Below are 12,834 nucleotides of genomic sequence, written 5' to 3' on the forward strand. Positions count from 1 at the left end.
TTAACATAACCAAAGGAGTGCCACAAGGCTCAATACTAGGCCCTTTACTGTTCACTATTTACATTAATACTGTTGGTTTGTCCCTGAATAATAATAACTGGGGCCTACATCTATGTAGATGACACAGTAATACACAGTAATATTCCTGTGCCCCCTCAGTGCAGCAGGCCATTCACAACCTTCAGCTTGGCTTTGATTCAATTCAAGAATCGCTCACCTATCTTCAATTAGTGATAAATGTTGATTAAAAAGTTTGTTGTTCTCCAGGTAAAATTGACCCTAAAGACCTGCGTATCTGCACCTTGAAGGGAGCTCAAATTGAGCAAGTCCCTCATAATAAGTATTTAGCGGTGGATGCTGGTGGGAGGAGCTATAGCAAGATGGGCTCATTGTAATGGTTGGAATGGAATGAATGGAACGGTGTAAAACATGTGGTTTCCGTATGTTTGATGTGTTTGATACCGTTCCATTGATTCTATTCCAACCATTACAATGAGCCTGTCCTATAGTTCCTCCCACCAGCCTCCGCTGGTATTTAGGTATTTGGGTTAATGATAAGCTGTCCTTTAAAACACACATTTAAAAACTGACAAAGAAGTTGAGAATTAAGATCGGTTTCCTTCATAGAAATAAATCCTGCCTTACGTTTGAAAACGAGAGGAAGATTGTTCAAGCATCCCTCCCAGTACTGACTATGATGATATAATCTACATGCACCCAGCAGCCTCTGTTTTAAAACCTTTAGATTCAGTCTATCACTGGAGGCAATTTTCGGAACACATCATTTCCTTTTATATAGTTCTGTTGGCTGTGAGTCTCTGACTACCAGAAGGGCCCAACATTGGCTGCTATTTGTATATAAAGCAGTTCTCCAGACACTCCCATACTACCTCACCTCACTTCTAAATTGGAAATCCAGCCAACATCAGACTCGGTCTCAAGACTGGCTGGTTCTAGAAGTTTTGCAGATCTCCATAGAGTCCGGGAAGATTGCTTTTAGTAATTGTGCCCCTATAGCATGGAATGACCGGCAGGCCACTTTGATGCTTGACTCGCTGGTCTCGAATGGTCAGTTCGGGACTTTGATAAGGAATGTGCTGAAGGAGAACTGCACTTGTTTTGACTGATGTGTCATTTTATCTGCTGCTTTTGAATTTGAATGTGTAATTGTACGTTTTTAGTGTTGTATTGAGATGGATCATGTTGGTTTATTGTTCCCAGGGCACCCTTGTAAATGAGACCCTGGTCACAATGGGTTTCCCCTGGTTAAATAAAGGTAAAATACAAAATGTTAATCAAAGCCACCCTGCACACCATTTCCTAACAATCTTACAACAGATGACCTTCAGATAAAATGTTGCCATTTCACACAAAGAAAGCACCATTGACATTTGTTGATGAGAGGTTTGCATGTTGTTGCTATTTTAACATTTGATAGGATTCTCCTAAGCACTCTGATACTTCCTTAGCATTAAGCGTTTTCTTGTGCAATACACATCCTGGAGAGTGAAAGAACCAGAGTGATTCACCAACTACCAACAACTGCCAATTCAACCCATCAGTGGTGCAAGTACAAAATTCCAGTTTTATTGCAGAAACCAAAACAGCGCTGTATATGGTGATAGCTAGATACACCCCTAATATTCAAGGGTATCATTTGAAGGAACAACCCTTGACAGTCTGACCCCATTTTGATTGATGTTCTACAGCTGACTGTGTGTCTGTGTGTTTATCTCTGGAGTCTGTTGGGTGACTAACTCCTCTCCGTCTACCGCTCTCTCTTTCCTTCCCTCCCTCCATCCAGAGTCGAGCAGTAAGAGCGTTAAGACTGTAGCAGACCAGGAGGAAGACGAGGGGACGCAGTGGAGCTGCACGGCCTGCACCTTCCTCAACCACCCCGCCCTCAACCGCTGTGAACAGTGCGAGTTCCCCCGGCACTTCTGAGCCACAAAGACGCCAACAATACCAACAGCCCGCTTCACTTTTCAATGCGAATCAAAGAAACTACATTAGAAAAGACTGGGTTTTTTTTCTTTCTTTTTCTAGTGGTAAGAAAATGAATGGACAGGGGTTTGTAGTTTTTTCCATTTTGGGACTGTTTCTTTCCCCCCTCCTCCAAGGTTTGTAGAATGCTATCCACTGAAGGCTTGACTGGATAGTGTTTACAGGTTGTGTTACTTTACTAAGCCAGCAGAGTTGGATGATACCTCACCTTGGAGTCTCTGCATGCGTGGGGTCACCCCCCTCTCCCCCCTCCTGCTCAACGCTCGGCAGGCGACTTTACCCCTGGGGATGCCTCGCTGCTTCCATATACAGTATTAACAAGTTGTCCTGCAGTGTGTTGGCACACACAAACACGTAAGCCAACATGGGTGCCAACGTGCATTTGCTGATTTTTTTCTTCTTCTGTGATGGCCTAATCAGGAATGGGAACTTTGGTCAGCCGTCACCTCGCACCTGAAGGGAAAACTAACAGACTACTTGTTGACTATTTGTTTGGTTGCTGTTTCTAGAGGATGACAGGGGGAAACTTACTGCCACCAAAACTTTTCTCTCGTCCTCTGTAATGTCCCTTATCAATCTGCGTCTCTTCAATCTAGAGTAAAAAGAACAGAAACTCAATTGCATGCTTTATGTGTACAGTACATGGAGGGAGGAAATACCCTTATGCTTTTTACTGTACATCATTTTTGAATGTGCCTTAAAAGCCTTCTTTCTCACTATGAATCACTTGTATTTCCTGTAAGTATAGCTTTATAGACTTTATTTACTTTGTTTTGTCTTGTTTTGTTTCCATTTTCTTTCAAACCAATAAGCACGGTGTCCTTTTAAGCTTTTTACTCGATTTCTGTGAGAATTGAAGCATTGTGGAAAAAAGAGGAGCAGTTGAATGAAAACTATGCAGTCATGAAGCTTCTTCCGCTCAGTCTGTCGTTCATCGCTTGTGTATATGCTGAATTTCCTGTGTACGATCTGCAGATGCAGCAAAGTCGAAAGAAAGATGGAGTTTTTTTTAGGATGCAAGAGCTCTTGGACAGGTGAAAAAAGCTCATAAGCAGAATTACAAACTGCCATCTTATCTGACAACTGGAATGTAGGTTTAATATTTGGGGACTTTTACACCTCAGTGCCAAGAGACGCATGAATTTTACAGTTCATCCTAAAACTTGCATCAGAATAGAAGCTTTCGAGTCGGATGAAAGAAAGACGGACTTTGGTAATTGTATTAAGGTGTTAAGGCCCATGTACAGCTTGGTGGAAGGTGACTGTTTCCTGAGGGCTTTCAGAATCAAAATATTTTGCTATGCAGTATAAATTGGGTAAGTGTTCCAAGTGAATATGTTTTAAAGTATTCCTCTTTCAAATCAGCAGATATTTATATAGGTATGTGCTTTACCGTATCTCCCCCTGGCCAGAAGTTTAGAATATCTCCTCTAATAAAAGACAATAAGGACAGTGCCATTGTTATATTTCCAATAAAGTGAGACAAAATAGTGTCTGTCCTCATTGTATAATCATGTTTTAATTGGTTTAACTTGTCCTGTGAAGCTTTTTTTTTTATGAGGATAGTTTAAAAGTTTACCATTGTAATGATTTTACCTTAATTGTGGAATAGGTTATTATTGTTGGTTTTTCACGTTGTGAAATGCTGCCACACATTACTGCCTTAGAATGGCATTTGTATTGACAATCTATGCAGTCACAAATTAAGATGTCTTTTTTTTTTTACCAAAACTTAGTATTGTCAAAAACTGATTAGGTAGAAGCCAAATTCTTAGTTGTCTCTTAAGCACTTATAAAAAAAAAAATCTGTAAAAACCCCTAAGAAACAAATTGTTCAGCTTTATCTGCAGCTCGGTGTGAAGTCGGTTAATAAATGTTTTATTCATAAAAAAAACAAATTTGGATAACTAAAGTGTTTTTTGATTTTAGCTGGGAAAACTGTCTTTGTAACAGATAAGTTATTTGTAAAAATAAAAATAAATATATTCTGAAATTCTGGATTTCTTACTAGATATTCCACATTTTGATTCCATTCCATTGGTTGTTGGCTTGCAGTGATGTGATGACGATTGTCACATCTCCTCACTCCAGTAGATGGCAGTAGAGACCTAAAATAGTTGCTATGATAAAGTTCAGGAAGCTTGGCAGTGTAATGTGGTAAATGAGACAGATCATCAGACAATTTTCAAGGACTTATGTTTAATATGGACAACAAACAAATGACAAGGACAGTATTATTCTGCATACCGTACAGGTTAACACCCATTTTGTCAAATAGCTTCCCTCAGTTTGAGGCTACATGTTAAAACAACACATGCTGCTTTGATAATCTTTAAGTCAATGCTAGATTCAAAATGAACTAGCATCATTCAGAAGATGGTAGTGCATTGCACTTGACTTATACATACATAGGAAATTCAGCACAGACTGCTACATTTTCAAGCTTGTCTCTAGTCTGCTGAGGAAGAACTACTGTGTTTAATGCTTACAGAGAAAGGTCTTGCATGTTAGAAGGGAACGTGGCTGGTTCTGAACCTCTGGATCAGAGGAACCAGCTCTGACTTGTTGAGGGTGTGTGGGTATAGACTCATCACATAGTCTACCATGCTGGGGGGGAAGAGGGTGCTGAGCTGGTTCTTCACACTCCTCCTCTGCTCACTATCTGGAGCTTTACCTTCATTGGACCTAGTCATCTCCATTCTCTCACCAGAGAGGCCCTGTCCCAGGCTGTGTTCTGGGAGGCTGTGACTCTGCCTTTGTGGGGGAGGACTCTGAAAGTACTGCTCTGTGAAATGGATGGGGTTACTGTGAACGACATAGGAGCTCTTTCTTAGCTGTGGCTGGAGATGCTGGTGGCCGTACATGCACTGGCTGCACTCACAGCTCTGTGAGTGGTCACAGCCACACTGTAGCAGTCTTTGGGGGGCATAGTGGACTCCCGAGGAAGGCCCACCCAGGCTGAGCCTCTGTGTGTTGCTGCCGTGACTGTGGCTGCTGTAAGTGCTGGAGGGGTAGACGTCCCCACTGCCCTGGCTGCAGCCGGCCACCCCGCTGCTGTATGTGTAAGACACCCCGGGCCCTTTGGTGCTGTTTGTCTGGTCCTGGACATATAGCCTGGACAGGGAGGCCTCCATAGAGCCAAAGGCCTCGTCAGTGTCTGGGCTGGGGCAGAAGTGGTGGCTGGACTTGTGGTGTAGAGCTGGGCTACCTGTTTCTCTCTGGCTGGTGAACTGATCACTTGGCGAAGCTCTGTGGGAATGGGAATGTTCATTTTTTCTAAGGTGAGGTGGTGTGGAAGGATATCTGTGTAGATGATTAGTAGTGTGGTCTGGCTCATAAAGGGATGTGTAGATATGGGCCTCCTGGCCGAGGCCTGAGGGGATAAATGACCACTCCCTGTCTGTCTGAGCGGCAGGTTTGCTCTTGGCTCTAAGCTCATCTGCTACAGACAGCTGCGATTGGTTGGAGCGCTCTGGGTGGTAGAACTTGCACTTCACTCCATAAGTACACTTCTTCCCTGGAAAGAAACATATAAGGAATATTTATGGGCTTTCAAAAACATGGCTCACATATGTAACTCTGTAACTCTTTAAAGAGACTGTCAACTAGGATGTGTGTCTGTCTCAGTGCACTCACTGTAAAGACCTCTTCCCCCCTTCTTTAGTACTGTAAACACACTTAGCAAAGCAAACAAAATATGTCTAGTCTCCAGCCTGTTTTTGTTCCACTAGGTACACGGCAGAGTGCTCTGAGGGTCTGTTGTACTCTGACAGGAATAATCCCAGGCCTGCCGTTAGCTCTATTATCCTGGGTGTTGATAATACGGTATTTTGTTTGTGAGTGGCGCTGTGCTGTAGCCTTGGAGTGGTGCTGCTCTCTCATTGCCAACAGCCGACTGACACGCAGCCAAATGAAATCACAACTGATCCAACTACTAGTCACAAACTACAAATCAAATCCTGCTCAGCTGGCTCACATTGGATGAGTTACAGTCAAAACCCCCAGGTGAATGAGGTAGGAAACTGAAAATAAAAGTGTGTATTGTAAAATATCTACCAACCATACGGGCAACGCTCCTTCTTGTTTTCTGGGGTCCACTGCTTTATTCTCAGAAAGTTGTCAATTGTCGGGCCATTCCTTCCCAGAGGATCATCAGGAGGCATGAACCTTGAATATAAAGTCATTTGAATATGATGTAAACATGAACCTTGAATATAAATTCATATGAGTATGATTTAAACATGATGCCCAAAACTCCTGAAGTCATGTCTTCATTACAGATGTATTACAAGTATACAAGCAGGAGGGATTTTGTAGGTGGTGGAACAGTTGATATACCGTCTCTCATATGCCAACCCCAAATGAAAATGGTTTATATCCTCCTTATAGGCCCTTCATCAGGTTCCCTCTTAGATGCTGTAAGTCTTAGTGTTGGGACTTACTTGTCATTGGCGAAGCTGTACATCAACAGCCTTTCCTCTATAAACGTCTTCCACTCTGGCTTCTCTATCTGCAGATCTCTGTAGTTGTCATTGGACACAACGATGCCATCGGACTCGTAGGCCAGTTTGATGATGTAGCGGTCGTCGTAACACACCACTCTCTTCCCGTTGACGCAGCGTGACGGGGTGTACACCAGGATCTTTCTCTTCTCCAGCTCATGGAGGATTGGCTGATCTGCAGGGTCACGTGACGAGAGGTTAGAGTTCCATAGACTTGATTGATTGTATCATATCAATCATTAAAAAGACAAGAAAGAAGTGCACAGCCTACAGGGTGTAAACAACAATTCTCAGTTATAAAAGGCCATCAATACTGTATGGTGTAGGAGCTGAGTGTGTTGGTGACCTGTGGCTCCACAGTGCCATCTAGCCCTGGTCAGATAGTATAACAGGTGTGTCCTACCTGTCATGGGGGCCTCAGGACGGGGTTGCTCCTTTCTCCACAGAGGCACGAACACTGTGATGTCACGGATACCTCTCTCCAAAAACCACCTGACTGCCAGCAACAGCCCCCGGCACGAAAAGACTTGCTTGTTGCCATGGCTGCAAAGACAGGAGCCACAGTAGAACATTAGCTTCCCTTTTTCAGTTCTAAAACGACTGCCACGTCTCTTCTTCCTTTTCAGGAAGCCAGCTAGCTGTGTGACTCACCTACTCCAATTCATGTGAACTCTTTTGCATAGCCCCAGCAAAGAGACTGTTGTGTGTCCTTTAATCCCAGAAAACAGGTCTAAAGTGAAAACGATCTCCCCAAATGACCAAAAACTGGAATAACAGAAAGTCTTGGAGAAGATACAAAGTTACAAAAGTGTAACATTATGTCAGATGTGAGCTGCAGCATCCTAATAGTGGTGCGATGTCTCCAGCAATACTTTAGACAGGCCTAAGACCTATGGTGCTATAAGGCCTCCCAGTCCCTGACTGACAGCAGATCACAGGGAGTGGATCATTTGCCTATACAGACAGCTCTATATATAGTGTGGGGTTTCCCTGCACTCAACCATCAGGAAGTGGTAGGCAACTTTGCATAACAGGCCACCAAAGATAAGACATTGTTGCCTTATAAAGCCACTGGGGCAGGGCACCGAACCCAACAACAATAGCACAGGTTATAGAAAATACACAATGATTAGTAGAAAGATGTACTTTGCTTAGAAAGTTTAGGGAGTGTTCTGGGACAGAGACCTTTAGGAACAAGGAAACTCAGGACTTGAGTAATCAAAAGGCTGCTTTGTAAGCAAACTGTAAATGAGATTTAAGCCAAAGTTAATTTGAGCAAGAGGAGTGAGTTTGCCTGAGAAGTAGAATCCTTTAAAGGTCACCCCCCCCCCCCCCCCAGCTTTAGTTTGAGAGTGTCATCACCTGTTGATGTATTTGTAGCATGTGTTTTTCACTATTGTTATAACATATCTGACAATACAGGTGCTATGGGTGACAAGATAAATCGCTATGTGGTGTTATGTTTTCATTAGTACATACATTAGCTTAATTAGTGCCAGCATTTCAATTTATACTCTGTCTTTATCTATTTAATGCTAAAATTCCTATAGTCCAAAATGAAGTAGTACTCTCACCTCATGGCCACATTGCTTCCATCAATTACCACCGGTCTGAATACCAAAGTGGGATCCCTGTCTGTAGCTGAGCTGGGCCGTAGTGACTGGCTGGGCTGGGGAGAGCTGCAGCCTCGAGGGACCAGCTGTGGGCTGGAATGGGCTGAGCGGCTGGCTGGTATGGATGGGGTGGGGGTGGTTGTTGTAGTGGTGATTTGGCAGGTCTTGATCAGCTCCTCCAGTATTTCGTTGGTCTGGGCGTCATGACGCAGGCTCTCTAGCACTCGTACAATGTCACTATGGGAGTAGCCCAGCTTGAGGAAGCGCTCCACTTTTCCATGCTGCTGGTCCATGCCGCTGGTCCTCAGCTCAGTGTGGCACACTCTGCCTCAGGTCCGTCAATGTCTAGTAGTAGTGTCCTTCCAGGCTTCTGTCAGGACTCTGTCTGTTGGGGAATCCTCCTCGTCTCCCTTTTCTATCACTTTATCACAGTTTCCACAACAACAGCATCAGTTTTGGAAGATGTGACAGGTGCAGGAAGGCCGGGGGGGGGGTGAGGTGAGGCAACCTCTGACTCTGTAAACACATGAAGAAGCATGGTGGAGGTCACGGGGCTTTCAGACACTTTCAATGTGGTTAGGTGCACACTGCGCAGGGATAGAATCGGCTGCTCGCGCCGCCACAGTCTCATGACTGCACGCAGACGCTCACGTCATACTGGTCTAGAAAGCCCCTATAGGCTCAGGTGAACTTAAATAAAGTGTTTGATACAGCTGGCGTCCGTTGTCATAACAAATATAGACCACTGGAATTCATGAGGATATTCCTTACTTTGAACCAAAACAGAAATGTTTTATGATATTTGTTTTGCAAATACTTTACACCAGTCCAGTCAGACACATCCTCCATTTAGTGGTCTGGAAAAACCCAATAATTATTTTACAAAGTGATTACTAATGACTGAGTATAAAAGGTAGAAAAGTGACATGCTGTGCATACCTTCACCACACCCTTTACCTTCTATTCTGGGTAGGCCTATGGAATGTTGACTTTATATCTAAGAATAGCAATATATTTAGAAAGTGTTATTTTTCACCAATCATGGACTATCATGGTGACAGTGAACAAGCACACATTGAAACTCCTCATCTCTACTTTAACATGCAGTGTTACATGCGCGCCACACACACACACACACACACACACACACACACACACACACACACACGTGTATGCCCCATCATATGTTCCTTAAGACCACCCTTTCATCCTGAATGCATTCAAATTGGAAAGGCACTTGTGTTTTCAAGATCAAATCTAATTTTATTTGTCACACGCGCCGAATACAACAGGTGACAACCTTAGACAGAGTAGACCCAATCAAACCCAAGTTTGATAAGAGACGTGTTTAATGTTTATTGATGCATCATAAAAGCCTCTTGGAATAAGGAAGAAAATGTCAGGCTAAGACAAACATTGCTCAGTTTACAAGTAAACTCTAATGGAGAAGCATACCATGCCAGTTAATGCACAACTATATAGGGGTGATAATTCCAAGATAAATATGGGTTACGATACCCCACACCCCCACTCATTTGCACGTGACAAAAGTGAGATTAGGGTTGTTGATCTTATACCTCTGAATAGTTTGAACAATCTACTTCTAACCACATCCTCTCTCACCGCTGCATCTCAAACCAGAACACTCTTTCTGCACCACTTCTACAAGACTAGACACAGTCCTGAATGCCAAGTATGAGGCTTCCCACGCCTGTCTTACAATGATCACACACTTCATGTCTCACTGAACACTTGCTGCTAACTGTGTGGTAGTTGAAATGAACACTTGCAAAACTCTCAAGCACACAACATGAAGACAATCCCAGTGAACTATCAAAGAAACCAAAACTACCTAAATAAGTGATATCAGCTCTAAGAAGTTACAAACATTTACATACAGTAAACCCTTGTAGCGGAACAAGATTTGGATATTAGGTGGATTGTGTGCTAATTCTGCTCTCACTCTCTCTCTCTCTCTCTCTCTCTCTCTCACTCTCTCTCTCTACTTACAGTTCCAGTGAGTGGCAGTTAGAAGGAGCATCAATCAGCCTGCTTGTCTGGTGGAGAACCTGTTGATGTGTGTGAGAGAGCGTCAATCTCATGGAGAGACAGAACCTGTGTGTACTCTTATTAGTCATATGAGGAAGTCTCCAGAGACTTTGCTCAGACCAATGCCAGCAAGGAAGCAAAAGACAAATGCAATAATTTCACTTCCTCATCTGAGCCCAATACAGAGTATGGGTCAGAATGCAGCTTGTTATAGGTAAGCCCTTAGAGTTCTTCCCTTCTTTCTCTGATCTTCCTGGTGTGGCATTACAAAACAGTGGGAACTGCCTGAGACTTGATACTGTACCTACCCAGTTACCCGGCACTGCTTTGTACTGTTACATATTGTTCAGTAGTAGGTGAAGTTCTATTATGTATTAGATTGATATCATAAAAGCAGAAGTTTAGTAACCCCAACATACACCACAGGTGGCACCTTAATTGGGGAGGACGGGCTCGTGGTAATGGCTGGAGCAGAATAGGTGGAATGATATCAAATTCCATTTACTCTGTTCCAGCCATTATTATGAGCAGTCCTCCCCTCAGCAGCCTCCACTGACATACACACACATCATTTTGACATCTGAAACAAGAAGAATAGCTTTCAGGAACAGTGAAATATAAATCAATTTGCATAACATGTCATGGTGGTATGTCTGTCAAAATAAAGTCTTTAGTTGAAAATCTAGAGCTTGTCTTTCTTGTGATACAGCACACACAGAGGCGAGTACTATTACGTATTTCCCTCTGGAATGCTAGACACCATTTCCTCCTGCAATGAACTCACCTGCTCTCTGAGTCGTGGCTGCAGCTCAACTGACAGATGAGATTGACAACAGCCAGACCCATAAACCCTCCCCATGAGAGTCAAGATGCTCTTAAATGAAATGTTTTGGCCATACAGGTTTAGAATCAAGGACATTATACTTATTCAGTACACATAAATATGCAAAAACACCCAGGCTACATATTTGCATGAAATTTAAAACGTATGACAAATATTGAATACATGTATTTGGACAATATAGTATCATGTTACAAAGGAGTTGGGTGAACAACAGATGGTCACCCAAGCTACAGTTAAAATATTTTGCATGCATACATACATACATACAACACAGCATAATGCTCAATGTAGAGTAAACCTTATCCGGCTGATTAAAATTGCGTTGTGACACTATACAATAGGTTAGTTACCTCTCAATGTAGATGCTTGAGGTACTTAATGACAAAACAAGACATTTGATGATTGATATATTTACAGAATATTTTCATGAATATGTTTAAAAAAAGAAAATCATTTCTGGTTGGGGTGGGGCATCCTCGTAGGCCATGCATGACAGTGGTTTCCTCAGGAACAGTTTCCACATACAGCAGTTAAACTGGTAGAGATTCCTAAGAAAGTGTCTTACACATCCTTATCTACCTGCATGTACTGAGAATAACTGGATAAGTTGTGTCTGTAATGTATTTCTCGTTATGTGTCGGACCTCAGTTATACTATCTGTTGCCATCGGCTTTGGCTAATGGGGATCCTAATAAATCTAATCTAAATCAAATAAGTGGAGGGTTCATTTTACAGAGCAAGTAGATTTGATTTATTTTGATGGATATGCTATAAAGTGAATGAATGACTGCTTTTTAGTGCAGTTTCAAGTGTTTGGTCTTTACAAAGATAAAGGTTTAGTACATTATCTAAACATAGGTTTCTGCCTCACAGGTTGATTACTGGTCTATTCTCTTGGTGTACTTTCAATCAGGTACTGTAAATACACAGTGAGTGAGTAAGATCCACACCATTGGAGAAAGAAAGAAAAACACATTTGTGCTTTCAGTTCCTTTAAAGCTATGGTTTTTCTTCCACACGTTGGTGAAATGGAGAAGGAACACAGCAGGTAATCATGACGTGTGACACCAGACAACAGGTTTCAACATGATCATCACATGACTCATTTGGGCGGCCTGAGCACGTTGAGCTGTAGGCGTGTGCAAGAGAAATTGAACCTTTATTTAACCAGGGAAGTCAGTTAAGAACAAATTGTTATTTACAATGACGACCTACAAAAAAAGGCAAAAGGCCTCCTGCAGGGACAGGGGTTGGGATAAAAAAATAAAAATAAATAAAAAAAATATATAGGACAAAACCCACATCACGACAAGAGAGAAACCACAACACTACATAAAGAGAGACCTAAGACAACAACATAGCATGGCAGCAACACATGACAACACAGCATGGTAGCAACACCACATGACAACAACATGGTAGAAACACAACATGGTAGCAGCACAAAACATGGTAGCAGCACAAAACATGGTACAAACATTATTGGGCACAGACAACACCACAAAGGCAAGTATAGAGTGCAGTGATGTGTCCTATAAGGAGAATTGGTGACAAATCTGATGGCCGAATGGTAAAGAACATCTAGCCGCTCGAGAGCACCCTTACCTGCCAATCTATAAATTACGTCTCTGTAATCTAGTATGGGTAGGATGGTCATGTGAATCAGGGTTAGTTTGGCAGCTGGGGTGAAAGAGGAGCAATTACGATAGAGGAAAGCAAGTCTAGATTTAACTTTAGCCTGCAGCTTTGATATGTGCTGAGAGAAGGACAGTGTACCATCTAGCCATACTCCCAAGTACTTGTATGAGGTGACTACCTCAAG

General features: G+C 42.6%; 2 protein-coding genes across 12 annotated transcripts in view; one reads left to right on the forward strand and one right to left on the reverse strand.

The window, feature by feature from the left end:
- LOC106571309 (TGF-beta-activated kinase 1 and MAP3K7-binding protein 2) overlaps positions 1–4,004 on the forward strand; it is a 70,264-nt gene extending 66,260 nt beyond the window's left edge. For 7 of the 8 annotated variants that reach the window (XM_014144225.2, XM_014144230.2, XM_014144224.2 and 4 more), the window contains one exon: positions 1,805–4,004. In XM_014144225.2, coding sequence (XP_013999700.1) covers positions 1,805–1,944 — 140 coding nt within the window. In that variant the 3' untranslated portion in view covers positions 1,945–4,004. Of the gene's footprint in view, positions 1–1,221; positions 1,277–1,804 lie in introns of those variants that run through there. The other variant, XM_045695650.1, reaches the window with a different exon arrangement.
- A 182-nt stretch (positions 4,005–4,186) lies between these two features.
- Positions 4,187–12,240, reverse strand: LOC106571305 (endoribonuclease ZC3H12A). Of its 4 annotated transcripts, XM_014144221.2 has the most exons (6): positions 8,081–8,213; positions 7,158–7,288; positions 6,910–7,049; positions 6,447–6,681; positions 6,065–6,171; positions 4,187–5,521 (listed from the first exon to the last, which is right to left on the reverse strand). In XM_014144221.2, the coding sequence occupies exons 2-6, from the start codon at positions 7,169–7,171 to the stop codon at positions 4,512–4,514; spliced, it is 1,506 nt and encodes a 501-aa protein (XP_013999696.1). In that variant the 5' UTR covers positions 7,172–7,288; positions 8,081–8,213; the 3' UTR covers positions 4,187–4,511. The 4 variants fall into 4 exon arrangements, with proteins under 4 accessions (XP_013999696.1, XP_013999695.1, XP_045551607.1 ...); XM_014144220.2 differs by lacking the exon at positions 7,158–7,288 and having other exon boundaries at positions 8,081–12,240; XM_045695651.1 differs by having other exon boundaries at positions 6,910–7,288; positions 8,081–8,206.
- Positions 12,241–12,834: the final 594 nt, after the last annotated feature.

Source organism: Salmo salar, chromosome ssa15, assembly GCF_905237065.1.
Source record: "Salmo salar chromosome ssa15, Ssal_v3.1, whole genome shotgun sequence".
Lineage (NCBI taxonomy): Eukaryota > Metazoa > Chordata > Actinopteri > Salmoniformes > Salmonidae > Salmo > Salmo salar.